This window comes from Electrophorus electricus, chromosome 6 (genome assembly GCF_041902795.1).
Source record: "Electrophorus electricus isolate QZ-2024a chromosome 6, ASM4190279v1, whole genome shotgun sequence".
Lineage (NCBI taxonomy): Eukaryota > Metazoa > Chordata > Actinopteri > Gymnotiformes > Gymnotidae > Electrophorus > Electrophorus electricus.
This window is the reverse complement of record NC_137502.1, coordinates 23,711,887-23,739,363: the sequence shown is the minus strand read 5'-3', so window position 1 is coordinate 23,739,363 and position 27,477 is coordinate 23,711,887. Positions and strand designations below refer to the sequence as shown.

The 27,477-nt window shown below is 45.6% G+C and overlaps 4 protein-coding genes and 1 pseudogene across 8 annotated transcripts in view; 1 reads left to right on the top strand and 4 right to left on the bottom strand.

Moving 5' to 3' along the window:
• Positions 1-434: 434 nt before the first annotated feature.
• tsen34 (TSEN34 tRNA splicing endonuclease subunit) lies at positions 435-2,676 on the bottom strand. Of its 2 annotated transcripts, none has more exons than XM_081716027.1 (4): positions 1,926-2,676; positions 1,541-1,682; positions 1,000-1,281; positions 435-799 (listed from the first exon to the last, which is right to left on the bottom strand). In XM_081716027.1, the coding sequence occupies exons 1-4, from the start codon at positions 2,274-2,276 to the stop codon at positions 594-596; spliced, it is 981 nt and encodes a 326-aa protein (XP_081572153.1). In that variant the 5' UTR covers positions 2,277-2,676; the 3' UTR covers positions 435-593. The 2 variants fall into 2 exon arrangements, with proteins under 2 accessions (XP_081572153.1, XP_081572154.1); XM_081716028.1 differs by having other exon boundaries at positions 1,000-1,272.
• A 741-nt stretch (positions 2,677-3,417) lies between these two features.
• On the top strand, positions 3,418-4,817 carry LOC145658577 (trypsin-3 pseudogene; annotated as a pseudogene).
• Positions 4,818-8,596: 3,779 nt separating this feature from the next.
• selenot1b (selenoprotein T, 1b) lies at positions 8,597-11,769 on the bottom strand. Its single transcript, XM_027010110.3, has 6 exons — positions 11,490-11,769; positions 10,810-10,920; positions 10,595-10,721; positions 10,106-10,193; positions 9,744-9,894; positions 8,597-9,298 (listed from the first exon to the last, which is right to left on the bottom strand). The coding sequence occupies exons 1-5, from the start codon at positions 11,618-11,620 to the stop codon at positions 9,770-9,772; spliced, it is 582 nt and encodes a 193-aa protein (XP_026865911.1). The 5' UTR covers positions 11,621-11,769; the 3' UTR covers positions 8,597-9,298; positions 9,744-9,769.
• Positions 11,770-11,930: 161 nt separating this feature from the next.
• Positions 11,931-15,864, bottom strand: LOC113577457 (proton-coupled zinc antiporter SLC30A1). 3 transcript variants are annotated; one of them, XM_081716092.1, is made up of 4 exons: positions 14,702-15,864; positions 13,687-14,322; positions 13,256-13,405; positions 11,931-12,996 (listed from the first exon to the last, which is right to left on the bottom strand). In XM_081716092.1, exons 2-4 carry the CDS (start codon positions 14,315-14,317, stop codon positions 12,248-12,250), a joined length of 1,530 nt encoding a protein of 509 aa, XP_081572218.1. In that variant the 5' UTR covers positions 14,318-14,322; positions 14,702-15,864; the 3' UTR covers positions 11,931-12,247. The 3 variants fall into 3 exon arrangements, with proteins under 3 accessions (XP_081572218.1, XP_026865908.2, XP_081572219.1); XM_027010107.3 differs by having other exon boundaries at positions 13,687-15,141; positions 15,566-15,864; XM_081716093.1 differs by having other exon boundaries at positions 13,687-15,141; positions 15,701-15,864.
• A 2,087-nt stretch (positions 15,865-17,951) lies between these two features.
• Positions 17,952-27,477, bottom strand: part of ppp1r37 (protein phosphatase 1, regulatory subunit 37) — a 34,328-nt gene continuing 24,802 nt past the window's right edge. For both annotated transcript variants that reach the window (XM_081716024.1, XM_081716025.1), the window contains exons 4-13: positions 27,348-27,448; positions 25,554-25,673; positions 25,160-25,310; positions 24,427-24,582; positions 23,900-24,012; positions 23,095-23,236; positions 22,831-22,997; positions 20,848-22,486; positions 20,641-20,742; positions 17,952-20,157 (exon numbers count right to left, since the gene is read on the bottom strand). In XM_081716024.1, the coding sequence (XP_081572150.1) occupies positions 20,654-20,742; positions 20,848-22,486; positions 22,831-22,997; positions 23,095-23,236; positions 23,900-24,012; positions 24,427-24,582; positions 25,160-25,310; positions 25,554-25,673; positions 27,348-27,448 (2,678 nt within the window). In that variant the 3' untranslated portion in view covers positions 17,952-20,157; positions 20,641-20,653. The remainder of the gene's footprint in view (positions 20,158-20,640; positions 20,743-20,847; positions 22,487-22,830; positions 22,998-23,094; positions 23,237-23,899; positions 24,013-24,426; positions 24,583-25,159; positions 25,311-25,553; positions 25,674-27,347; positions 27,449-27,477) is intronic.

Genomic DNA, 27,477 nt, shown 5'->3' with positions numbered 1-27,477 from the left:
AATATATAATGAAATAAACTTGAAAAGTAACCTACCCAACACTGCCTTTGTGCGTCAGTGTGTGGTGTAATTGTGTAATCGAAATTAATCTTACTCTGGAAAATTGGGAAATACACTTTTCCTGTCTGAATCCCATCCCAACTGTTAACACAAACCTAAAGTTATTGACTGTTGTAGCCTTACCCAGAATAAATAGAGCTATTTATTCTAATAGAATAAACACCAGCTGACATACCTATGCAGTGCAGACAAGTGTTTCCCAACTCTACCCGGAGAACCAATGCACTACAAATCTAGGTGTCTTGCCTACTCCAAACAGACCTGGTTCAGCTCATTAGGTAATCATCAAATGTTTAGAAGAGGGTGACTCCTGTACAAGGATTTGAAATTATTCAGTATGGAAGGGGCCACAGACAAGCAGACCACAGAAGATGGATATTTTTAAACTTTATTACATAATATACACATGACCTTCCCACAGGGACAGTCCACCTGCTGGCTCAGTCCTGACAGACAAGCTACTTGGTTCTGTTTGGCTCACACACTTGGGCTTTTAGCACCATTATTACCATGACCTGTGCTAGTGGTAAACGCTATACCATTCCACTCCACTGTAGAGATGAATACACAACATCCCCCTCTACTTGGCTGTCACTGGGATCCCGTGGGGAGCACAGCAGCACAGTTTTCTTCACATTGGAACCAAGCCGTGCTATAGTAAGAATATCACTGAGGGGAGATGACTCATCCATAGGCATGCACAACGCAATGAAGTGGGCATGAAAACGAAGTGGATCACCTTCAAGAAAACAATAAAAAATGATACATTTTGATAATCAATTTGCACCTTTCTTACCCATAGCAGCTTTAATAATGACTCAAAATACATTGTTTACCCTATTATTACTATTAAAATCCAGAAAATGGTGTATTCAGTAATGTGTTAATGTCTACAGATATTATGACAAATAGTGAGCATACCATTGATTCTAAACTCACCTGGATACACCAGGTAATCTCCCCCAAACTTCCCTGCTGCGGTTAGGTAGAAGCCCTTCCTCCTCAGGTCCTTATACACCCGGAATCTCGCCTCTGAGTGCTTGTCTCTAGGCTCTGGCCAATCAGCAGCTAAGAAAGCAAGTTCTTCGGGGCAGTGACTGAAGCCAGCACGTGCGGTACAAAGTTGAACAGCCATGGCGGAACGGGGGAACGAGAAGCTTTTTTCCAGGGAGCAAAGGCGCTCTCTCACGGCTCTTTCTGGACCCTCGTTACCTGTATGGTCTCAGCGACAGGACACATCTTACAATCTCACCCACATGTAGCATATTGCACTTTCATAGCACTCCCAACACTGAAGCATTTTATAATGAAACAGGTGGAATACCATCACATCACAATCACATGTATTGATCAGCCCTAAAATACTTTCTGCACCTCTGATGGACATAAGTAAGTGAGAAGATCTAGGGTATTCATACTTAGAGTTTAATATCTTTTAATGTTTTGATTAGTAGTGGACACACTGTGGAGTCTCACTCACTATTCTGTTTCTCATCCATCACTCTATGCAGCACTGCTTTCTTCTCTTCCAGAGCCAGACTGCATTGTTCTTCATAGCTGCGGTCTAGTCTAGCCTGGTAAAGTTGAACAGCATTCAGATGACTCTCTCCACTTTCAGACACCTGTGGAATACAAAGAGATGTAAACAATACTTCCACTCTCACCACTGTGCTGTTCATCCATGAAGCTAGCTGCTTATGTAACCATTAACAAGCAAACTACAATTTTCTGTGAAGATGTACATGATAGAACACGTTACTCACACAACCCCTTAGAAGAGATTACAAAGATGGCATTACAGGTAACGAGCACATGCAAGTCAGACACTTTTAAGTACTTTCCTAACGCAAATTAGTAAACGCTACCTTCTTGCTCTTGTCCGGATGCCGTACATCGGTAGCCTCTCCCGTCTCCAACAAGAGACGAGCTTCTTCCTTAAGTATTTCCAGGGGTCTTCCTAATCTATTGTTTTGCCTTGGCTGTCTGGCAAGTGAACCTATCAGGGTCCCGATCACCCCGACCTCGTCCCTAGACTGTTTAATATCGACCGACCTCCAGAGCAGCGGTGTGGATCCGCAAATGCTAATTTGAATTGTCCGATCCTTGGCTGCATTTCCTTGATCCGTTTTTGTTATGGCACTCTCACGGTCTCTGCACTTTACATCTTGTCCGTTAGGCAGAGATTTGCCTACAAGCTGTGTCGTGGTCCAGTCCATGGCGTTATTTACTAACAACGGTATGACCACCGATTACTTTCAAATGCATTTCTCAGAAGAAAAAAAACCTAGTTATTCAAAAAACACACCGTTCAGACGATGTCCATTGTATCCGTCAAATCATAAGCTGAAGAATTTGCTCTACTTTTGCCGCACGAGGAACATAGCTAGCTAGCTAGCTAGAACGCTGTGTGCTGCTAGCTACTTAGCCCTTCTCTTGTAAAGTACAGAACTCCACCGACCAACCAGGTCAGTCAGAAATTTAGTGGTACGCGAAATAGTTCATGTGAATTTGATTTTATATTTACTTTTCCCAAATACCAGCATATACAACGTAGGTTACAACTTTCAGACGTTCTCAAGACTTCAAAGGGTTTCGAACGGACCCTCACATATTTATTTCCGCCTTGCTGCATGCCACGTGACCCATATCTATATTTTCAACCAATACACTTGATCCAAAAGTTCCGGGGGTGGGGGTGGGGGTGGGGGTGGGTGGGGTTCATGTGTTTTCTATTAGGTTATGTTAACGCAACTAAAAAAGCCTACATTCTGACACAAACATTTTTACTTTCTAATTGGATTGTGTAGTCCAGTTTCTACTAAGACAAAATCATATTACTTTTTGTTGATGATCACACTAAATCAATAGTTAACTGACAACTGCCATACTGACCAATAATAAAAAAATATTTTAAGGGTCCCCTGAAAACTAATATCTTTGATAAGATGTATTTAGCAATCTTTCTTAAAGCTATGCAATCTAATGTTTCCCTTGACAGAAAAGTGCATTGTGTCTGTTAATGTAATATGTTACGTATTGTTCATAATCTTTAGAGATCACAGGGAAGATGTAAAGCAAGATCATTCGGTGTCAAGAGAATAAGTATACTTTTGTTTCAGCAGCCTACAGTAAAATAGCTTGCTTATCCCTAAGCATATGTAGTACAACTGTAGTGAGTACATAGTTAGTATGATCACAGGCATATAGAAATGTTGTTTCACAAATACCTTAAAATCCAATGTGTTCTAGAGTATATCTATACCTAAGGTGTTATCAGAAACCATATGTCAGTTTACATACTACTACCATTGACCATATGTGAGTTCACACGCTGTTACTCTTAATCTTAGGAAATTTCATAGCCTGTCCTTGAGCATGATATATAAGAAGGCAGCATGAAGCCTACGAGCAGCAAGGCAGCTGTGTCTACCACAACCATGAAGGCCTTCGTTCTCCTGACGCTGGTCGCTGCAGCATACACCTTTCCTCTGGAAGGGGACGATGACAAAATTGTCGGTGGTTAGCAGTGCTCCAAGAACGGAGTGCCTTACCAGGTGTCCCTGGGTGCGGGCTAACGTGGGTGGTTTCTGCTGCTCGCTGCTACAAGTCTCACATCGAGGTATGTCTGGGAGAGCACAACATCGCCATCAACGAGGGCACGGAGCAGTGCATGAGCTCGGCTAAGGTCATCCGGCACCCGCGCTACAACAGCGGCAGCCTGGGCAAAGACATCATGCTGATCAAGCTGAGCAAGGCTGCCTCCCTCAACAGCTACCTGCGTGCCGTGACTCTGCCCACCAGTTGCGCCCCCACCGGCACTAGGTGAAGCCCCTCGGGCATGAGCCCCTCGGGCAGCAACTACCCCAACAACCTGATGTGTCTGGATGCTCCCATCCTGAGTGACAGCGCCTGCCAGAACTCCTACCCCTCCTACCCCTGCCAACATGTTCTGTGCTGGCTTCCTGGAGGGTGGCAAAGACTCCTGCCAGGGTGACTCTGGTGGACCTGTGGTGTGCAACAACCAGCTCCAGGGGATCGTGTCATGGGGTGCCGGCCGTGCCCAGAGGAACAAGCCCGTTGTCTACGCCAAGGTCTGCAACTACAACACTTGGATCAGGGATACCATGAATTCCCATTAAAGCCTGAAACATACAAAAATATTGACATGCCTCAATAACATTTCCTAAAGTTCATACAGTGTGTCTATGTTAACAATAATACAATCATTTATAATAAGTGAGCATGTTTTTCATTAAAGAAGAGCTCGCAAATAAGGGTAGGACTAGATTTTATTTGGGATAAAAAAAGAAAAAAACGTTATGCTGGTATTTCACTATTATATACTATCAGTTTGTTCAGCAAGAAACCTGAAGGTTTTCATTAATTCCAGATTAACCCTTTCAGACACAAACTATGTTTCAGTGATAGAAGAAAAATAAAGAATGTTGTTTTCTGCTTATAATACAATCACAAACAATGCTCAGTTAAAAAATCAAATGTAATATTTTATTGCTGTCCATTGCAGTGAACAGTTGGCCTTAACAGTGGTTAAATAAAACAGACTTTTTTCTTTTTTGGGACATAAACATGGACCATACTAAAAGTGCTTTGCATGATTTAAAAGTTTTGTTTTATGTGATTACCTATCATCAAGAAAAAAAATATTTTTAACAGTTAACCAAGTAGAAAAATTCAGTGGGTGTATTTGAAAACATCATTTTTAAGAACTGTTGAAAAACTTAAAAGCACTCAACTTTACTTTCGTGGAAGAAGTCCATTTTGAACAGTAGTTTCATTGCTTTGCTTACTTTTTATCCTTAACTGTATCCTATAAGTGTAGACTATTGAGGACAGTCATTGTCTATTGTACAGTCGTTGTCTATGTGCTGCCTTGAAGCAGTGGAATAAAGCAGTAGAGGACCTTGCACTTATCACAGTACACATATGTTTCCCAGTGTGCTGTGTAAATTTATACCTGGTTGCTTCTTTGTGATCAGTGTAATTGGGCATGTGCTCCATCATGCCAGGGCTGACCTCTTCAGTAGGCCATCAGTCAGCATTTTGTACTATCAACGAATGCCCTGGTGTTCTTTATCTCTTCAGTATTCAAGTTCTCAAGTTCACAGCAGCCAGGTCAAAGACCTGTGTAATCATTGTAAGGGTCCATTCTTGGCCTTGATGTCTGTTCTGTACAGACCTGTCAGTTGATCCAACTTGTCCACATTGCCCATTGCCTGGTTATTCTGCAGCACAACTTCGGGCTGCTTGATTTTCACAAAGGATCCTTTGTTCTTATCCCACCACTCAACTTGAAAGCTACGACCACAGTACGATTATCAAGCCACTTGGTTAAGGCTACCTTTCCCCCGCTCCTGACCTCATTATGGTTCCCACTTTTTATTTTAGACGTCTCTTTGTCACTCATCAGTGGCGGGTTGGCAAATCGGGGGGCGCTTTGTTCCAGCTGCGTGTATTTTGTTTGAAGCCAACAACCCCAGCAGATTGTGAGCTGTGATGAAGTAATTAAAAAAGATCTTGTGGTTTGGTCTGTGCAGCTCTTGACACGGATAGGTTATCATTGAGGCTCCATTGCCAAGATGGAGACAACTGTGTGGTGGAACCTTGATATATAACAAAATCTTATGCTAGGCCACTTCTGCCACAGAGAAAGAATAATTAACGTCAAGTGCTGTTTATTCTGTGGAATAAATATTTTTTACTATACACTGTATACAATGCATTATTTGTCTGGATACATTGTGATTGTAAAGTAAAATTATAGCAGCAGCACTAAAATACTACACCAAGACCTACTGTAATGGACAATAAGATTTAAAAAAATCCTGTGTTGAATGTTATTTTATAATTGATATTGAGCTTTTATTTCACAACCCATCACTTAACAGTAAAACAGACACAGAGAAAAGTGGTCTAAAATGAGTTCAAATGAGCCTGCACTCTGTGTCACTCTGCCTCACTCGGCCTCCTTGGCCGGTGCACTGCACTCACTTAGGTGTGTTCGATTTTTCTTTCAGATACAATATGAGAGGTTAAGATGCCTGTTAAGTTCTGCATTAGCTACAAAGTTTTGCTTTTTAGAGGTAAAGCCCTCACAAGCCTCCCTCTAACATATGTTGTAGATCTCCTGAAGCATGTTAACCAATCTCAACCACTCAGACTCTACTCTTAAATTCTGAAATTGTTCCAGATTACAGACATATTTGCTTAGCCTGTATGCAGTTTATAGTGTGTTTTTTTAGTTCCATGTTGTTTTAATTTTTTTCCGTAAACCACTTTGGGATTTTGGATGAAAAATCAACATTGCTATAGAAATAAAGATTTTTGTTATTGCTAATGATAATCTCCAAATCCTCTCAACAGAGGGAGCTGCATCCAAAGAGAAGATTTGGCAGTTTACTGGTCTGGAGCATTCAGGTGTGTTGACACAATGTCAAGGAGAAGGACATTAGCAATGATCTTAGAGAAGCATTTGTAGCTGCCCATAAAATGAGAGCATTGAGGGCATTGAGAGTTTTGGTAAACTGGTATGTTGTGACGCTGCCACTTCACCTCTCTCTTGTCACTCATGTTTGTTAACTAAGAGGCTGATGTTCCAAGGTTCCCTCGTGCATGTGGTTCCTTCTGGCTCTTTTCTTTTAGCTATGCTGCCATAGTTAGATCTGCCGGAGTCCATCATTGCACATTATAGTTCCCTAATTTACACATTCTCATACATAGACATGTCTAATAATCTAGTCTCTCTTTCTGCCGAGGTACACCTACCCCTGATGTCATGATGTTACTGAGCCGTCTCAGCTGTTATGGCTCCTCCCACCTCCCCCTGATGTCCCCTGCTGTAGCCCACCACACCTTCACCCCAACCAACTACTTCTCTGTTGCCCTTAATGGACATTCTCTTGTGGGATGTCACAATGTTACTGAGCCTCAACCCGTCTCAGTTGCCATGGCTACTCTCACCCCCTGATGTTCCCTGCTGTAGTCCACCACACCTCCACCATAGCCAATTAGTTTCCTGTTGCCCTTAATGGACGTTCTCTTGCGAGATGGGTTTTGGACACATCCATACCATCAGGACATGACTAAGGCCTCTAGAAAACTGGACTACACATTAATTGTTTTTTTTTTTCATTTTATTATTAGTTATTTATTTTTCTTAAAATTATTATTATTGTGGTGACTGTTTTCGGCCAGAGGAGGACGGTCCCCCCTTTGAGTCTTGTTTCCTCTCAAGGTTTCTTCCTCATGCTCTAGGGGGGTTTTTCCTTGCCACTGTCCCCATTGGCTTGCTCACTGGGGGCTTGGACTTGGAAATTTGTGAAGCTGCTTTGTGACATCTGTGGTAAAAAGCAATTTATAAATTAATTTTGATTTGATAAATTATAAGGTTATAAGGCCATTTCTAAACAATTTCATATGGAACCAGAAGATTTTACTGGATCTCTGAGTAATACAGGCAAGAGATCAGTTTGCCAGGCTCTTTGTCTAAAGGCAAAAGATTAAACAGGAACACAGTTTATCACCTTAGCCATAAGATTTTGAACACCATCAAGCTAGAGCAATTATTTTTCATTTGGTTTCCTTGACTGCACCATTTTGCATGTAAAAAATAATTCTGTCTTTCTGAAATACTACACACTAAAGTTAACTGTGGATGTCGCCAATGGAGGAGGCACACACTTTGACCTATTGCTGAGAAACCAAAGAAAGTAAACAATCAAGATTCTTTGTAGGAAGTTGTGGCTTTGTGGAGGGAGTTGAAAGATTTCCTCCTCCTTGAGGTAACTTGAACCATCAGGTTCAAGCATTTACTTACAATGAGGTTACAGTTCCTCCTTTAATCCACTAGATGTCAGCCCTACTTCATCATGTGGAAACTGCAGTATGAGATTTGAATCGCGATTTCTTTGAAGATGTTTTTTCTCTATTCTTTGCTCCTGTATGTGAATGACCACAGCTGCACAGACTAAATTGATAAGTTGCCTTGTCCAAAACGACTGTACCTGGGGGCTCCTTTACAATGAAAAGTACTTGTGCCTCTTACTGTATGCTATTTGACCATGAATTTAGGGTTTCTAAATAACAATACAAAATAAAAGACCCAAGCACCCTCCAACCACACAAACAGGCTTCCAGAGTGCATGGTCTACCTGCCTGGTCAAAGATCTTGCCTTGGTTCTCTCAGTACTAAATGACCTTGACTGAACAAGATAGGAAGTAGACATGCTTTTGACTTTAGGGGAATTGTTTTTGAGTGTCAGTTTTGTAGTCTCTGACATCACAGAAGATCAACAACCCCATAGAGCACTTTGTTAATTTGACAGAAGGACAGCCAGTTTTTAGGTGCTGGAGGTTATACAAGTTATGCAAATTTAAGGAAGTTAAACATGAACCACTGTGCTAATTTACACGAGAATGTACAATTGTTGTACAATAACCTGAACGATATCAGGCAGCCCTCAGGAGTTTTAAATCATGCAACGGGTTTTCACTCAAGTAAGAGATTGCAGGCAACATATTGTGACATAAACGACATTTTAATTCAGTTGAGGATATAAAAAAATTAGAAAAATTAAATATATTAAAACAAAACAGATATCTGCAATACATATTCACGATCATGATACACATGCCTAGGTTTTTTCAAATGCATGTTATTTTATTTGTAATTAGTTATTTGTATATGGAAAAATACTCCCCATATACCTAAAATAATTTCCAACTGTGTACGTGTTTTGTTTCCATTGTTACCATCAGAACATAGTGATGTAATTGGCAAAATTATCCAAAAGTATTAAAAAAAGCTTGTATGTGTATGTTTGGGTGACGGATACACACACACACACGCACACGCACGCACGCACGCGCGCGACTTTGGCCCTCAAGACTTAATCAAAGTGACAGCATAGACAAAAGATAGATATGATGGGAAACCGTTCTTAATCTAAAACGGTTCACTGGTTACCAATAACTAGGTCTGAGAGGGCTTTACTACTTTTAGAGCCCACAAGCACATCATTAAAAAAACAAAACAAAACAATTATTTACCAGCTCTCCAATAAACTGTCACTAATCCCACTGTTATCCCACTGTCTATAACAGAAGTTCCACAAGATCAGTAACGGGGACAAAGACATCCAGTCTACACCAGCAGACACACTGCTTTCAGCGCAGGCCTTCATGGGTGCCGCATTACTGAGAGAGAACTCCTCCCATATACCTGGAGTAAGAGGGAGAGTCAGAAAGGAGGTCAGACTTGGGTGTTATTTGCAGAGCTAAAATCAGCCATCACTAAATCAAGTATTAGAAGTAGTAAAGTGACAAGAGATTTGACCACTGATCCTGTCGATCATTTATACAAGTTTACAGTACTCTCAAACATAAGCAAGAGAAGAGCCTTACATAGAAACTCATAAGATACATTTAAATTGCCAGCCTGGGTTAATTACTACTAGGGCTTTTATTCACAACAATACATTTATTGGAGCTTTTTAAAATGTACCTTCATTATATACCAGGACAGAAAAACATTTTATTTTAATGCCCGAGTTCCCAACAAAAAGAAAATGAATTCTATCAACTTTATCACAATGTATCTTGCCTTAATCTAACAGAATTGCTTGCTGGACAGCTACTGTACTGTAAACTACCTCCCAGTGACCTACAGGAGTGAGTGAAGCTGTGATTGGCGTTAGGAACGCTGGAGGGGCAGCGTGTCCATGTGTGCATTCAGCTTCAGCTCATTCTCCAGGATCTGAACCAGCTGCTGCATGGAAGGCAGGTGGCCTGACTCCAGCTTGGACCAAACAGGCACATCTACACACAAACAAACACACACACACACACACACGCACGTCAGTCTGGTAAGATCACTGGAAAGACCAACAAAATCAGTGGGTTTCATTTCAATTTGGGGTGGGGGTTTCATCACTGACAACAACTAACATTACAACACCCGCCAAAACTACACTTAAGTTCAAAATACCTACTTGAGACAAAATAGTCAGAAAAAAGCAAGACATCTCACCATTCAGCGATATTTCGAAGGCGCCAGTTGACATGCACTGATTTTCAATCATGTTGCTGAGGAAGAAGACCATCATACAGGCATATATCTATAAGAAACAAAGGGGTACACTTAGACTCAAGTATAAAAAGGTACCCAGGGCCCTTAGGGCTTCACCCTGCCATCTCAGTTTTACAGAGATAATGAGGATCATACAGGTTCCCCAGTAGACATCATTAACGTCATCCCTGGGGAATCTATGATGTGGGTTACATTTTAAGACAAAGGTCCCAGACGTTTCCATGGTCTCCAGTGACTGAACCAAGGACACGCTAAATCCTCACTTGTTTACCATTTTTCTTCCATGCCTTGTTATATGTACTCCTCTTGCATAAAATAAAAAAGGATTTTACACAAAAGAAATATAACTGATTAAACAGTTAACTGGTGCCACAATTATATGGTTCATTCATTTATTTCCTCCATGTCAGTGAGAGTTAAATTCTTTACCTTGTTCTCCTGACCCCAAACCCAAATTCCAGGGGTCTCCATCCTGAAGAATGTAAAAGGGTCTTTTCCCAGAATAATAAGGCAAATCACAGCAAGCTTAAATATGGAGAGGAAAGAAGCAATGTGTCTGCAAAGAGAAATTAAATAAATAAACGAGTCTGTGAATAAGACACACAACCTACGTGCCAAGTCACGTCACAGAACGGTTCCCTCACCTGTATATTGGTCGGGGCAGGTAGTTCTCCCCTTCGATGCGGATGTCTGGGTACCTCTGGCTTAGAACCCGAGTGTACTCCTCGAACACCCGCTTGTATCCTCAGGATATGCTGCGTATTGACATGAAGACGAACCAGAGCAACCCGTGTGTGGAGGGAGGGGGTAAAGTGAATTTATTCTTTCTGCTTATAAGTAGCTCCGTATGGTAACGGCACACATGCACAGGCAACGCGTCCGGTATTTCGGCATGTTCTCGCTGTGCTGTGCTGTCCCGTGCCATACCTAGAACCGTCTGTCAGCTGCTTACTCGTAAAAACACAAAACCGCCAAGAAACCATAGGCTACCCCCTACATCCACGGTACTGACTACGGACAGCTCACGATAGCCAGCGTTACCTCGCAAATCCTGCTCGCATCGTCTTCTTGTTTTAACTACCAAATTCCAGCCATCTGAGTAGCGTAGCAGCCTAGCTAAGCTGGCTAAGTTGCAACAAAACAGTTGATTACATATAAAATTGATTTCAATAAACGGACCCCTTTCACACTGTTTACCAGGATAATAATCTAGAAAGGAAGCGATAACACTATAAAGGACAACACAGAGCTGGCTAACGTTAGCTAAGATAGCGAGCTAGCCAGCTAAAGATCTGATATTCGACTTTGGTCGAGGTTTCCTTACCAAATCTGGAATTTGAGAAGAGGTCCTGTGGTGTACTGCATTTTCAGCTTTTTAACACTGCCGTTATCGGCTGCAACGTGGTACAAGGAGAGTACGCAGACAAATAAAAGCGACAACCACCGTTTCACCATTCTGTCGAGTCTGATCGTCGCTCCTGGGGTCCGGCTCTATCAAACCTCCCTGCAGCTATTCCGGTATGTTCGTCTAAAGACGAACGAACAGCTCCCCCTTGTGTTATAACTAAAACATTACGTCTTTCAAAACTGACAAATAATTAGTTCAGTCTGGTCAACACACGGATGGACAGGGCACATTTTTGATAAATTGTGACTTACATTTGGCTGTGCTGAAAATAATTGTAAATTGTATGGTTTGACTGTTATTGATTTTGTCCAAATACACTTCATTTACACTTCCAAGTATCAAATGTTATCATTTAAAAACCATATCCTTTTAATACATTCTAAAACGTCGGATCTCATAGACCTCTGTATCTTGCCTTGGAATGATATATAATAAAACATATTCTTACATTTTTCTCTTTGGTGAAATATGAAGCATTTTATAGGAAATTTTATATTTTTTAAATTCCAGAATAGACTATAAAGACTTGTCTCAGTCTGTGGATTAGTTCTGTGTGATAGCTTTGTGACAGAAAATCTGCTATGCTAAAAAAGAGTTTTAAAAAATTAAACCTTTTTATCACATTTCATTCTTGTAATCAATTCTGCAAAGTCATTTTTCGTTAAACATTACAGTTACAAGTATGTGTTCTCAACGACAATGTCCTGTTGCTTCACTTCCACGTCCATGCTAGAGGGTACTGTGGAGCAGGATTGCTCCTGTGGAGGTGAGCAGCACATCATCTTAGCACACTTCTCCCCACAGTGTAAACTGCAGGGGGTCTGCTCCGCACTGTTGGCCATGGCTGTCTTTGTGCTCTGCCCTTGTGAAGAGGCAGATTCGAGAAATTCGAGCTGCACGGTGCAGTGGCTCAAGCCAAAGCCTTTCAGCACATCTGTGACTGCTGTCAGGAGGCCGGAGTACTCCAGTGGTCCCAGCCCTGAAAGGCAGTGCACATGCACTGATGCCACCAGCTGCAATGCAGAGAGCTGCCACACGTGCAGCTCGTGCACAGCTATCACGCCCGACACGCGACCCACGTGAGCGGACAGCTCCTGTGCGTGCACGTGTGCCGGGCATGCCTGGAGCAGGACCAGGCCATAGCGCCGGAGCTCAGGGAGTGTCCCAACCAGCAGCACCAGCACAGTCAGCGTGGAGAAGCCTGGGTCCATGTACATGAGGAGGTGGCAGCCCCAGAGAGAGGGCAGGCAATCCGGGCCGAGGGTGAGCGGCAACAGGCCATTCACCAGAACCAAGACTGAAGCTAGCAGACCCTGGATCATGGTGACGGTGCGCCAAATGATGTCCTGCCACTGCTGCCCAGTCCTGCTGCTATCCTGATTACACCAACCTGATGCGGGAGGTCTCGAGCTAACTGATGGTACTACAAATTAGAAGCACAAAACACTGTCGTTAGAGAACAGGCCGGAATGTCACATCTCAGTTTGTGAACCGTTAAACTCAGCAGACTCAGTTTCCGCCAGAGTTTTGTGTCATTCCATGTCATCATCATTAATTCCTAACCAAATATTTCCAAAGATACATAATATAATTACACTGAAAATACAGCCCAAACAGAGCCGAAGTTACAAATGTCAAGGAGTCTGTAACATAAAAGGTTAAGTATAAGGAACGTTTCTTACCGGTGCATCCTACACAAATGTTGTTATTGGCCACCTCGGTGCGTGGGCCAGTCAGACAAAAGGTATGTTGGGATACCTGGAAGCCAGTGGAATCATGGGAGATGGCGTCCTCTGCATGACTGGACTGACGAGGAGAGTCACTAGTGTGTGCTGTTGGGGTATCAGGGCATTTGTGGAAGGACAAGAAGCATTTCTGAGATGCACGGTCTGGAACCTGCACATTGGACGCTCGAAGGTTGCAGAACATGAGCATGGAACCAGAAGCTTCTGAACTAGAATGGCCATGACCTGAATCTTCTCAGCCTGTGTTAATGCTTTTACCAAGCCCACTATTAACTTTAGCTAAGACACAAACAACAAAAATTCAAAATGTTTGAATACGGTGTTTTTTTTACTATATGAAATGAACAGCAAAATATTGGGGATCATACCTTTATTTTTTGTGGTATTAAAATGGTTGTACTGTATCGCTGGTGGGCTTGTGCTGCTCCCATCAGATCCTGCATCTGTTCCTCTGCCTCTCCTCCAGACAAGCATCAGTCCATTGAACAGCAGACTAACCGCACCTACCACTGTGGCCAGGAGAGGGCGCCTTATCGGACGCGGCTGCAGCGTATGGCTGAGGATCTCGAGAAGGAAGGAGACGCACAGGCAGGCCAGCAGCAAATCTGACACGAGAGCGCCGAAGGGTCGCAAGCGCAGCACACTGTACCGGGCCCCCTCGGACGCAGCAGGGGTGGTACCAGCAGCCTCGGGTAGGACTGCGTGTGGAGATGGCATACGGGCCGACTCAGGAACCCTCACGGGTAGACGCTGCTGCGCGCGTTCACGGGGGTCTGCGCACGCGTTGGGACCGGGAGTCGAGGTCACACAGGCTCCCGCACGGATCAGTGACGGGTGCAGCATTATGCGAACGAGGACGGAGAGGGTGTGAAAACTGTCCACCGTGTTAATAAGAGACTTGCAGAGACGGCCAACCACGATCTCGCACAGCAGGAGCGCAGACGTGAATGCCAGCAGGCATGTGTGCGCTTTGCTAAACCGGAGTACAGACCTTTCCATAGCACCTGCGCCACATGGAAAAGAGAACGTTACACCCGAAACATTATTTGATAACTAAAAATACTAGACACTTTAAACTATGTCTTGGAAATTAAGGTAGGCACCCAGTGAAACCAAACTATAAATACCCCGACAAAGGCGATCATTATTCCATGTAGGCAAATATAGTTTCAGTAGTAGATGGGTGCACGTCCTGGTATTCAAGTAAATTTATTCGACACACTTGCTTCCTTCATTCTGATTACACAGTGGCAGGGAACATAAAAGGTTCGGAAACTAGCGGTATACTAGAACAGTGTTTGCCTGGGCAAAACCGATCAAGAGTGGAAATTACTTGAGCAAATTATTATTTATTATTTAAAATACTTTTAAAAGAATACTAACCGTTTTTTTTTCGCGTTCCAACACTTTTTAGTACTTCTTCCAGCTCTCTCTAAAATAGCTCGTTCTCCACAGAAATGTATTGCTGAACACTACGCGCTTTATATGATAATATTACAGCCGAATACCGCAAAGCAGAATATTCTTCCGCTTCACTGTTAGACCTATAAAAACGTTAAAGCTGCGATTTTGGAAGGTTCCTCAGAGAGCCAAAGAATCGCAGCAGCCACTTGCGCATACACGAGGCCGCCGTGCCTGTCTGTGCGCTGAATGCAAAAGGTCCTCTGGACCACCGCTCCTGAGGAGGCTATAGATCCCCCATGCTCCCACGCCTACTGCTCCTGCCGACTCCTAATCGCGATCGTGTGAGGGAATTTTTCTGTCCTTCGTCCTCTTCTCGTAAACCTTCAGACACGTGTGTGCTTCGGTGGTTTTAAGCAACGCTGACGTTTAAGGACATGTAACATAAAAATAGAAAAATTACAAGACAAGAGTGTAAAATAATTTCCAGAAAGACTCAGACTGCTCGCGTATACAGAACGCAAATTTAGGAAAAGTTTAATACAAATTTCTATGATAGAAATCTACGGATGCAAGGTTAAACACGTCCCGCACAAGTTTCCACACGATCCCGTTATTTTCTAAGTAATCCTAGTTTCCATACGGTAGCTGGATTACCACGATTGTGAACTTTTCCCACTCTCCTTCTCGGGGTGTGGAAGAAATTCACAGACAATGAGTCAAATATGTAGATTGATTTTAACACGTACTTAGTTTAAATGTGTACTGTATAATTAGTTTAAATTAGTACTGTCTTGTGTTTAAATGTGCCAGTAAGTAGAAACTTTGTAGAACTTGAAGCCGTACCCTGAAGCTGTCTGAGGGTATTTCTCCTTGACACAAAACTAAAGTGTTGCTGTTAGTGAAGCTACGTGCCAGTAAATAAAACTAAACCAGCTAAATCCAGGTTTTTCTGTATCTTTTAAGGCGCGCCTCACTCACAACGGGCAGATCGCGTTCTCGCTTTCCTGATGCTTTCACCCCTTCTCTTCGGCTAAGTAAATCTTCTTTGAACACGTAAAGACGACCGACTCTTTATTAGAGATTACCCCGACAGGTTGACAGAGGGGCAGGCTATTTGACATAACGGAAAAGTTCCAACACTTTCCACACGTTCTGCTAAGCAAGTTGCAAAGTGCGAGGCCACAGCAATGGATAACATCGAGGGTTATAAATTTGTTCGTTATAGACCGGGCGGGATGCCTTTAATAATAAACAGCCACTCGGCTTACGGCCAACACCCTGACCAACGGAGGACATCTCCAAGTTTGTACACACTGTTCAATTTCCCTTCGTCCCCAGACCTCTTGTTAATAGTTAAGGAACGTGCCTGTATTTGCACCACTGGTTTCATGCTACTATGCAAGTAGCATAGAAGTCGACGCAGTGCTGTGCGTTCAAATCAGCGTTCCCATGGCGAACACTGACTAAAGCAATTTCCCCTCTTTAGTTCGGCTCCTATCACCAATCGTGATGGTGAAACGAGCCGTGCAAATCAGGCATGTGACTCAAAGCGAGCTGCAGATAAGTCGGCACTACAAAGAGGAGATAGCGCTTATTCGATCAGTCAGGAAGAGCCACCGTCTCAATGCATGTAGCTAAACCTAATACCGCAACAACTGATCACATCAGGCAATTACTGTACCTCACAGATGAAGCAATGACTGAGACAGCGACTCTTGCCTTTGGGGAAATTCTGGGATAATGTCTTGTTAGGAGTGTTCATGTGACTGCTGTAGATCACATAGTATCTTTCATTTCACTTTGACGTGGACAAAGATCAGATGATATCACATCGAACTGCCCCTCAAATAGACTCCTTTAGGGCTGAGACCATGTGATCTATCTTCAGTACACAGTGGTCTGTAGATTTCAGTTCCTGTAACACAAATGATGTGTTTGTGATTCTGTACTGTCCTGGGGGGTCATACTTATGTGCCGTTTTAACAGTCCCTAGTTGAAAGGACTGCCTTTGTCCTCTTCCAGGTCATGTGGAAGCCGTTTGACCTTGCCCTGCACTTTACCCCTCTTTACCCCTTGTTTCTGTGCACCAAATACTTTATATTACAGTATCAAACTACTCTCTAGCTAGTAAATGCATAATAAAGAAAAAACTGATTTGACTGTACATTTAGTGTCCCATAAAAAATGTTTTCTATCATGAATTGCCCACAGATACAGTAATGGTGTGTTTCTGTTAACATATTTACCATCAGTTTATGAAATGGAGATTAAAGATTATTGCATGCACAATCCTTTTCCTATGACGTTTCCCAGCTGTTACATAAGAGACAGTGGTTTAGGGCTGCATGGGAATTCTTTCAAAGCAGGTGTACATCAGTCAGCAGGGGTGAGTGTGTGTGTGTGTGTGTGTGGGGGTACGCTTGAAGACCTCGCTCCTCCTGATATGACCTCCATCAGGCCAGTGCTACAGTGCTTCAAGCTGCGCTGCTACAGAGGCTCTGTGTGTAGCCATACCAGGCACCTTGCGGCTAGTTTCATTTAAGTCCAGGAGCAGCTTTACATTCTCATGTGATTTTCATGTTTCCATGACTCCTGACACTGAAAACCAATTTAAGGGCCAAGTGTTACACCTACACTCTCAGCAGGTGTGCAGAATGAATGTATCAGCTGAATCGAGTGGAGGGGATATTACCAAGGTTATCAACCCTAGGAGAAGGGATGTTCTGAAGAGACTGCCTCTTCTGACTCTACCAAACAAACTTATTTGTACTGTGACTCTTGAACAAGAATGCTGCTACGACTTGGGTTCAGTCCTCTGTCTGGGCAAGTGTACCACACTACCAAAATACGAGTCCTTGGCAACGACTCCCAACACCATTCACCTACCTCTGTAATGCGACAAAAATTTCAGGTCCCCAATTCCTTTCTGTAAACGAGTCCTCTGCAAAGCAACATTGTACGCAAACCATCAACTCTGAAAGTTGTCTAAAGCCTAGTGTTAGTCCAGCTGCCTTTACACTTAATAAACAAGCAAACAGCTGCTATGTTCCCAGTATCCCCAACGTCTGAGAAGCCTTGTCCTGTTCTGCTGGGTTATAGCTGCTGAAGGGGTGCTTACAAAAAAACCAAAACAAAAAAACCAAAAAAAACCCCACTGTAATTACACTTTTTAAGTACTACACACCAATGAACCTGGATTAACACCAGATAAGAAGTAGACACACAAGTCTTTTCAGGCTTAGAATTTCATTACATGCATTTATTTGAGAGAGAAACAAACAACAAAAAACTGCCATACACATCTCTTTGTGGTTACCAGCACATATTTCTGATTAAATTAACAGGTAATTTAAAAATTACTAAAAATTAAAGCATTACAAACATTGGGTTGGGGGCAGCACAGAAGTGTCAGTTATTTGGCCAGTGAGAATCTGGATGTAGAGGCCGTAACTGTCCGGGGGCTTTGTTTTGCTTCACAAACACATCTCCCATTTGTACTATTCACCTGGAGGAGTCAAAGTGCCAATGACGCAAGCCAGCGAGACGGGTCAGAGCAGGCGGAACAGGGTATAAAGCACACCATCTGTACCAGAAGAGGGCCGATTGAGTGTCCACCACCACTACTCGTTTTTGGTATCAGTGACACTGCCTCCCTGAGACCTGGAGGACCTTCCCATTCCTTGTGGGTGCAATGAGAACTCTCTGGCTGTGGCTTCACCGAGCAGTAGTGTTTTCTTTATAAACGTCAACATTCATTCAGTCTCGTGCCTGCAGGGTTTTTCCACCCTCCCCTGAAACAGTCTGTGTGCTCTTAGCCCAAAAAACCTGCAATTTCCCCAAAGATCCAGCCCGACACACACACACACACATCAATTAAACCCCCCAAAAAAGTATAATTGCTCTTTATATAATCTGAAAATATACACCAACTGGGAAGGGGAACAGGGTAGGAGGACAATCTTTAAAACCAAATGCCTCAGTAACAACTAATAAAAGAGAGTGAGGAGAAGAGGGAAAACATCAAACAAAACAAGGCTCATATTCCAATAAAATAAATAGAAACTAACGATCCCCCAAAGCAGCAAAAATTAAGAGCAGGCTTATATGCTGAATCTGTGTTTGGTGCAAATGATGGTGGCACAAGGTGAAACCAGAGGAAGGTGACACACACACCCACACCCACACACCCACACCCACACCCACACACCCACACCCACACCCCCACACACACACACACCCCCACACCCCCACCCCCACACCCACACACACACACAGAGAGAGAGAGAGAGAGAGAGAGAGAGAGAGAGACACACAGAGAGCGCAAAAGAGCTACAAACGTTTTACTTTGTATGCCTCTGTACTTTCTGGTTTTAATTTTGTTTATAGGAAAACAGTTAAGAAGAAGAAAAAAAAAAACCAAAACAAAAAAAAAAACAAAAAAACAACCCACACACACTGAAAGAATGAAAAATATTCACTAACAAAAGAAGCATCTGGAAAATTCAGCAGTTTCACTACAGAACAGCAGTAGTCCAGCCAATGCAGAATGGTAACCCCCCCCCAGTTTCCAGAAGGCTTTAGAGACTGATCCCCCCCCCCCCCTTACTGAGGAGGTTCGGCCAGAATGGCCACAGGGTCTTGGCCAATGAGGAATGGCTAAGGGATCATAAACACAACATGCCAGCCACACGGACAGTTCCTGAGGAGGACCCACACATCAGGAACAAACTAAAGAAGGGACTGTGTGTCACTTTGGCAGGGTTTTTTTTCCTTTCTCTGAGACAGAACAATATGTGACACACAAACACACCTTCACACACACTTACAGAGAAAAATTGTGTGCCCACTCTCCCGCCCACCGAGTCTTAACAGCCAGAGAGTGACACGTTTACCGGCTCAAATGTCCAGCGCATTTACACTTTTTTAAATCCACAACCATTCCAAAAAGGAGGGGTCCATCTTTCTGCTACAGTAACTTTTGGAGTCCACTTGGGGGCGCCAGAGAGAGGCGTGCCTTAGTCTACAGCTCAACATAGAGGAACGGCTGTTACCCGGTGCATGTCTTTGGTTTCTGTCTGGCTCCCTTCTGCACTTAATTCCATTATCACGGGGAATGTAGTGTGACAAATGAAAGGACAGCATGAAATTATCCTTTCTTCAGATAATCAGGGTCATTAAGAAAAAAAAACAAAAACCTTAAATATTTTTGTTTCACTGCTCTCCAATGTAGTGAACATTGTGCAACGATGTCTCGAGGAGCATACGATGATAAGATACGCTGTTTGTTTCTGTCTTCTGAATATTCACTTTTCAATGGTCTCTTAGTGTTTGCCTTGGAGGGAAGGGACCATAACATAGCAGAGGGAGGATGGGAGAAACCTCTAAGGCCCAGTGGTGCACACCGATTGGACCGAGCCTCTCAACATGGGTGGAGCCTGCAGGAACAAGCAGAAGGAGGTTAAATGGGTGAGCTGCAGATTGGGGTGCCATCACTGCCAAGAAAATGAACCATTTAAGTCATGCTGTCATGTTCCTCAATAGTGATAATAGTGATTTTCCTCATTATATTCAGGGAGCTAACAAGGATGCTAAAAAGCTTAAATCCAATAAGATGCACACCAACAAAAAGAGGCAAGAATGCTACACACATCAGATAAAGTGCAGCTGGAATTCACAATGCACTTATCATTTATCTGGTCTCTCAGTTTTGTCCAGTGTAGGGAGAGTAAACATTTGCTAATTGCTCATTTTTAAATGAATTACTTCTGCCACTGTTTGCTAGGCTAATTAGCAAGATACGTTAAACCCAAAAAAACTGGAGCACAGACCAAAAATAACTAAACAGACAAGTAAGCAAGCAAGCAAATAAATAAATAAATGGATGGATGGATGGATAAATAGAAGAAAAGATGGGCTACCGTAGCTACAGCACTAAGGTGCATCTCTGCTTGTATCCAAGCTGGCCTCTAGGAGGAGCTCTTCCAGATCCTGGCCGCAACTGAGTTCGGCAGTCACACTCACTGTGAAAACGCAAAAACGCGTGAATGCGAAACGAACATGCATCAGGTACACCAATCCTCTTGACTGCTGTCTGCCACAGTCTGATCAGTCCAGCGGGAACTCACTGTGCTCCATGATGCAGCAGGCCGTCTTGGTCCCCTCCGGCTCCAGCAGATGGAAAGCGAACTCGGGCTTCAGGCCGTTGGGTAGGACGGCCCTCTCCACGCCAACGCCCTCGGTCTCCGCCACGGAGCTCTCGTCGGGACGCTCGGCTGGATCCTCTGCCCCTGTGGATGCGATGCCATCCTGCTGCACCGGGGGGCGGTGGTGGACAGCCACTGCAGTGGGCTCTGAGGCAGGCTGCTGCTGGCTGCTGCTCTCACGCTTGGCGATCTGTTCTTGGGCAAGCTCACGGGCCTGGTATGCGTCTCTCTGCATCAGCTCTCCGTGTGGCTTGCCCAACACCCTTACTTGCTCAAGTTTGCAACCGTCATGCCCCATTTGCAGGTCACTACCTGTTACTAACCGCTGTTCCGAACACAAGAGCGCTTTCTGGGTCTGCAGGTCATTACCTGTGCTCATCAATAGCTCATCAAGTAGATTATCGGCAACGGCGCCCTGTGGTGGTTGTTCAAACAGAGAGCTGTTCTCCTCCATGTGCGGCGTCACCCTGTCGCTGATGGGCCCTTCCTTATCAGCTGGTGCTGAAGACTTCTGGCTCTGAGCATGCCCGGTGTGCACCCCCTCGTCCTCATCTCTCGTCAGTGTTTGTGCGGTGTCCTTGCCCTCTGCTGCCTTCTGGTGTTGCTCATCCACGCTGCAGGCGGCAGGTGGTTGCTGCTCTTCGCCAGGCTGAGGTGAGTCTTCTGCCTGCTGGCCCAGCTGCGGGGAGGTCCCAGACGGGGCCGGCAGAGGTTGCTCTGCGGCCCTGGGAGCTGAGGTGGCCGCCTCAACACTCCACTTGGCCGCTGAGGAGTTCTGTTCGGGCTGCTGTAGAGATGGTGTAGGCGTGGCTTGCTCCGCTGGCTCAGGTGCCCTAGGAGTTTCAATCTCTGGCGCCCTCCCTTGGAGGCTCCTGGCCAGCTCCATCAGCGGCTGCTGCTTTTCGGGCGGGCTCTCCACGCGAGTCACCATGAAGATCTTGTGGCCTCTACCTGGGCTAGACACCGAGATGCAGCGGCCAGGGGAGGGTGGCGCTCCAGCGGGCACAGTGGGCACACTCGCCTCTGTAGTCCCAAGCCCCGAATCCATGGCTGAGACCCCAGAGGAGGCAGGGGTGTGGCCAGGGGTGGGGGAAGGCGGAGCCAGGCTGGACTGACATGCACCGAGGGCTGGGTTTACTGCAGACACCATGGGAGGGGTCTGATTTGGCGGTGCGGTCTGATCTGGGGGCGCAATCTGATTTGGGGGCGATTCCTGTGCGGCGTTTTTCGTCTCCTCGAGGCCATCTTCGTCCTCCTCCTCGGTATCCGAATCGGAATCCTCCTGCGTGGCTGTGTCTTGACTTTCCCCCTCCTGGTTTTTGGTGGGTTTCTCACCTTCCTCCTGATCCCCCTCACTGGCTGACTTCTCTCCATCTCCGGGCTCTGCGGCTGGGCTCTCCTCCTCCACCGGCGTCTCCTCAGTGGCGATTTCGGCCATGGAGGCTGACTGGCTCACCTGCAGCTGGGACTCCTCTTTCTCTTTGGCCAGGATGAAGTTCCGCTTGCAGCCATTCTGGATCTCCGCCAGCAGGGCACGCTGTGTCTCGATGAAACTCTTCACCTGAGAGGTAGAGGGAGAGGGAGAGCGAGAGAGAGGTTAGCCACGGCCTAAAGGTTACAGAAGAGGGCTTGGGACAGAAACCTGGGGATGGGGTAGTGAAGGTGTGTGTTCGTGTTCACTACCATGGATTGGTAAAATGACTTAGTTTCCCCTTGGGGATTAATAAAGTACCTCTTCTACTAGCTTACGGCTTTGGCGCAGTATATGTGAAAGCCAGTAAACCTCCATTATAGGTATGCTTTTTTTTTTTTAAAGAACCTTTTACAGCTAAATCATTGTCTAAAAGAGAATGTGGAGCCCACATGGAGCTCAAGTAGAACCCATGCCCCACCCACGCTTTGTACCGTCTCTTTCTTGGGCTCCCTGTCAAGATCGAGGCGGAGCAGCGAGGAGTTGACCTTCAGGGCCAGGGACAGGGCCATGAGGCCGCCCGTCTTGATCTCGTTCTCCCGCAGGTCCAGCCGCACAAGCCGCGGGCTCTCGGCGACGAACTCAGCCACGGCCACGGCCCCTGAGACAGGCGTGGAGATACACAGACACACACACGGACCTCAGGGGAGGCAGCAGGGACGCTCGCCCTGTCGGGGTCTATCAGGCCGAGGGCTTACCTTCGCAGGAGAGCTTGGTGGAGGCCAGGCCCAGACGCAGCACCGAGCGGTTGGAGATCAGACCGTCCTTCAGCTTGTGCACACCCTCGTTGCCTATCGCATTGTGGCCAAGGTTCAGCGTCTCCAAGCTCTGAGTGCAAGGCTGGGGGTGGGGGGGGTACAGGGAGCCAGTCGGTGTCAAGATATGAAATCAGGAGGTTCTGATCAAAATTATGCACGTCCTGAAACAGCTACTGAAAGATGAAGAAAATGTAGCGCACAAGCAGTACTAGAATAAGGGGAAGGTCAAAGCAAACTGAAAGAGAGAGCGAGAGAGAGAGAGAGAGAGAGAGAGAGATTGATCATAGATATAGTAGAAGTGCCGTTTGCCAGCATTCTAACCCTGTTTTTTCTCCTTCCCACATAGGTTTCACGTCTGCACGGTAAACTGGGAAAGTGTAACGTGTAGTGATGCAGACAAAGAGCTCCAAGAGAGACTGAGGAGTGGGTTTTATGGATCTGGAGTGTTTATGAAGATGTGTGTGAATGTGTACGTGTGTCTACGGAATGTTTGTTTGTGTGTGTGTGTGTGTGTGTGTGAGTGAGAGAGAGAGAGAGAAAGAGACAGACAGACATAGAGAGATGATTGTGAGTTATTGTACAAGTGATGTAGTGACGTAACCCATGCCCTTGAGTGCGTGGTACGATGATGGTGTTTTGGTGTGTTATTATGCCAGTGCAGTAGTGAGGTAACTCATGCTGGTGTGTGTGTGTGTGTGTGTGTGTGTGTTTGTGTGGTAATGATGATCATAATGTGTTATTATACCAGTGCCGTAGCAAGGTAACTCATGCCGTTGTGTGTGAGCTGGTTGTTCCAGAGCACAAGCGTCACCAGACCTTTCCTCTGCTCCTTCAGGCCCTCACACACGTATGCCAACCCTGTACAGGACACACACATGCACACACATAGGAAGTCAGGGAAGAGGATTTGGGATCTCCAAAATAAGCATGAAATGAGAGAAAATGACAGAGAGAGAGAGGCATAAACCCAAAGTGGTGCAGAGAGACTGCGTTCCTCTCCTACCTGACCCCAGACCTGCGAGACCACTATCCTTTCCCACCTGACAATAGACCTGCGAGACCGTGTTCCTCTCCTACCTGACCCCAGACCTGTGAGATCGCGTTCCTCTCTCCCACCTGACCCCAGACCTGCGAGATCGCGTTCCTCTCTCCCACCTGACCCCAGACCTGCGAGATCGCGTTCCTCTCTCCCACCTGACATCAGACCTGCGAGACCGCTTTCCTCTCTCCCACCTGACCCTTGACCTGCGAGATTGCATGTCTCTCTCCTACCTGAGTCCAGCATGTGGTTGTTCCTCAGGTCGAGGATCTGGATGTTGTAGTTGAATTTCAGCAGGTTGCCCAGCTGGGCCGAGTCCTGCAGGCCGTTCAGTTTATTGTCAGCCAGGTACAGCTCACGCAGGTTCATGTTCATCTTCAGTGCTGTTGCTGTGGACACACGTGCACATACACACGGTACAAAGAAGCTTCATTAACATTTCAACAGTGGGAGAGAGAGAGAGGAAAAAAGAAAAAAAAAAAAAAGAAAAAAAAAAAAAAAAAAGGTGGAGGATCTCTGCCAGCAGGACTGGGCACATCTGTCTGAACCACTCACACCTTTAGAGGTCACCCTGTCTCCTGGAAATAACCTGTCTGGTTAAATCACGACTTCGCCCACTAAACTGGCTTGCTTTACTGCAGAGTCCGGCCCATCCCCCTTTGTGCTGGTATACGACACGCTGGGGACTTGGTTTTGTGATCGATCGATCTCTCTCTCGATCTCTCTCTCTCTCAGAACCCCTCCCCTCATGCTCCGCCTCCTCTCCTGATGTCCCACCCCTCCCTCCTATGCTTTTCTTTATTGTTTTCCAAGCAGGTTTTCCTTCTTTTCCTTGACCAGCTCTTCTCCTTCATTCTTGTATTCCCCAACATCTCCTGCACTTTCTCTACGCCTCCCTCTCCTTCCTGCCATATGCACGTTCAATTCGTTTCACCGCCACCTCCATCCACACGGCCGAGCTCTCACCCAGGAGCATGAGGGGCCTCCCCGATAGGCCGGCGTTCTCCAGGTGCAGCACGGCCAGGCTGCCACTGATGCGGAGAGCTCGAGCCACAAACGGAGCAGAGTGGTCCAGCAGAGGGGTGTTCCGCGCATCCAGATACTGCAGTGAGCTAGTCTGGATGGACACACGCATGCGCAGAGTTCAAACATTTCAAGTAAACACGCGAGACTACAGGTGGTTCTACGGACCCGCTCGTACAGGAAGCAACCTGCTCAACCGCGAGGGCCCGAACACCAGTTCGGATTTTAGTTGTACTGCGGAAACATAACCTCTGATTTAAGAGGTCTCACTGCGGCAGCCAGTAGGGCATAGATATGGGAATGGTCGGGGCAGTGGAGAAGCCCCTCCGACTCTCACCTTCCTCATCATGTGGGCGGCTGCCTGCCAGCCGCGAGAGCCAATGTGCTTGTTGAACGAGATGTTGAGGTGAGTGGCTGACTCGTAGTATTCGATCATATCGAACAACGCTGATGCTCCCTGAGACAGACAGGAGAAAAAGCCCCAGAAAAGAAGGAAGAGATGAGTAAGACAAGAGAGACAGAAATATGGCAAACAGTTACTAGTGTTCATTATATGCAGAAGGTACATTTCTTACAGTATGCCATTTTTACACAAAAACGTTTAGTTTGTCACTTGGAGACAATTTCAGGAACAGATCCCGTCTGCCATGCGCCCGGTCACAAACCTAAACTGCTGGCCTTCCTAAAGGAGACTCATTTTACATCTGAGAACAGGAAACACCTGGCAAAGCCACAGTGGGTATGAGGCAGAGCACCTGTTTCACCATGACAACCACCTGCAACAGCTTCAGGGAGCTTCCTGCTGAGGGGAAGGGTGACCTGCTCCCCCTCCCCCACCACAAGCTCCCCCCGATGGGCGTACACAACCTGCCCCTCCACACAGCGCAGACTTCGCCATGAAGCGACTGCTAAGACTTAGCGATTCGATATGTCCCGAGACAGCAGATGATCTGACCACATGACCTGACTCATGACATGAGTAATACATAACAATCAAAACATGCGGCAGACAAATTCGACATTTCTTACCAATTTTTTATCACTTTTTAAAAAAGAAAATCATTAATTGATGTATGTAAATAACTTGAACAATATGATTCTAAACCTTAGAATTCTGTGCGCGCGTGTGTGTGTGTGTGTGTGTGTGTGCGCACGCGCATGTATGTACAGGTGTCTGTGTGTGCACGTGAGCGCAAGTATATATATGTGTGTGTGTGGGATGATGAGCATGTCTCACATGACTTTAGTACACCTAGCGCAACTCCCTCTTTCCCTAATGCAGGGCAGAACACCGAACTGAACACACTGGAGAGCAGAAGACTAGAACAGCCACTAGTCCACTTACACTCACTGCCTCTGTCTTGTGTTCACCTTCTCCCCCTCCATCACGCGCACAGACGTGCGCACACAACTGTTCACACACAAATGTCCGTGCACGAATGCGCATACGTGCACGCACACACAAAAGGGAGACTCCAACCAGGGTGGGCATTTAACATCCAGTACAGAGCATGAACACTAAGACGCTGTGCAGGACTGCATCTGGCATCACAGCTAAAGATCAAGCCACACGGGAGCCGTAACCACCATCAGCGATGATTTCAACTGTTAACCTGTGGTCAAATGAGTCAGGCGGGAGTCTCGGTCATGATGAAATGGCTTCTCACTCGCTCACTCGGAACAGTACTTCAGCACTCAGACCCTGACCTCGCCCTGGGCGGGGCGAGGCAGATGGGCTCAAGGAGGGGAATGGGGCAGACAGCCTCGAGCTTCTCAGCCTTCTCAGATCTACAGCTTTTATGGGGCAACAGCAGGGGCAGCACTGATGAACAGCACTGTGGGGTTAATGGGTCGCAGAAACAAAGCAAAAGCATATGCCCTCTCTGTAACCGGAGCCCCAAGGCGAACAGAGCCGGTCGGTCATCACTAGTTCAACTGGGAGAAGTTCATAATGTGCGTGCAAGAGTGGAGTTGCAATCAGCAGGTCGCTGGGATCAGCCGGTATCAACCGAGATGGGCCTGGACACGTCAGTGATGAAACTTTTGGGGGCAGTAATTGGGACTGGAATTCATTATGGTAAAAGAACAAACAATGAGTTGGGGAAGGGGGGCTTGGGGAAACTGAACTCACGTCCTCGTCCAGGTTGGTCTGCTCCAGGTTTACCACTTTGAACTGTACACGTTTAAAGATCTCCTCCAGAGACTCGCATGCCTTGTAGTCCAACTTCTCTCCTGGGGGGAGGGGTGAGAGAGAGAGACTG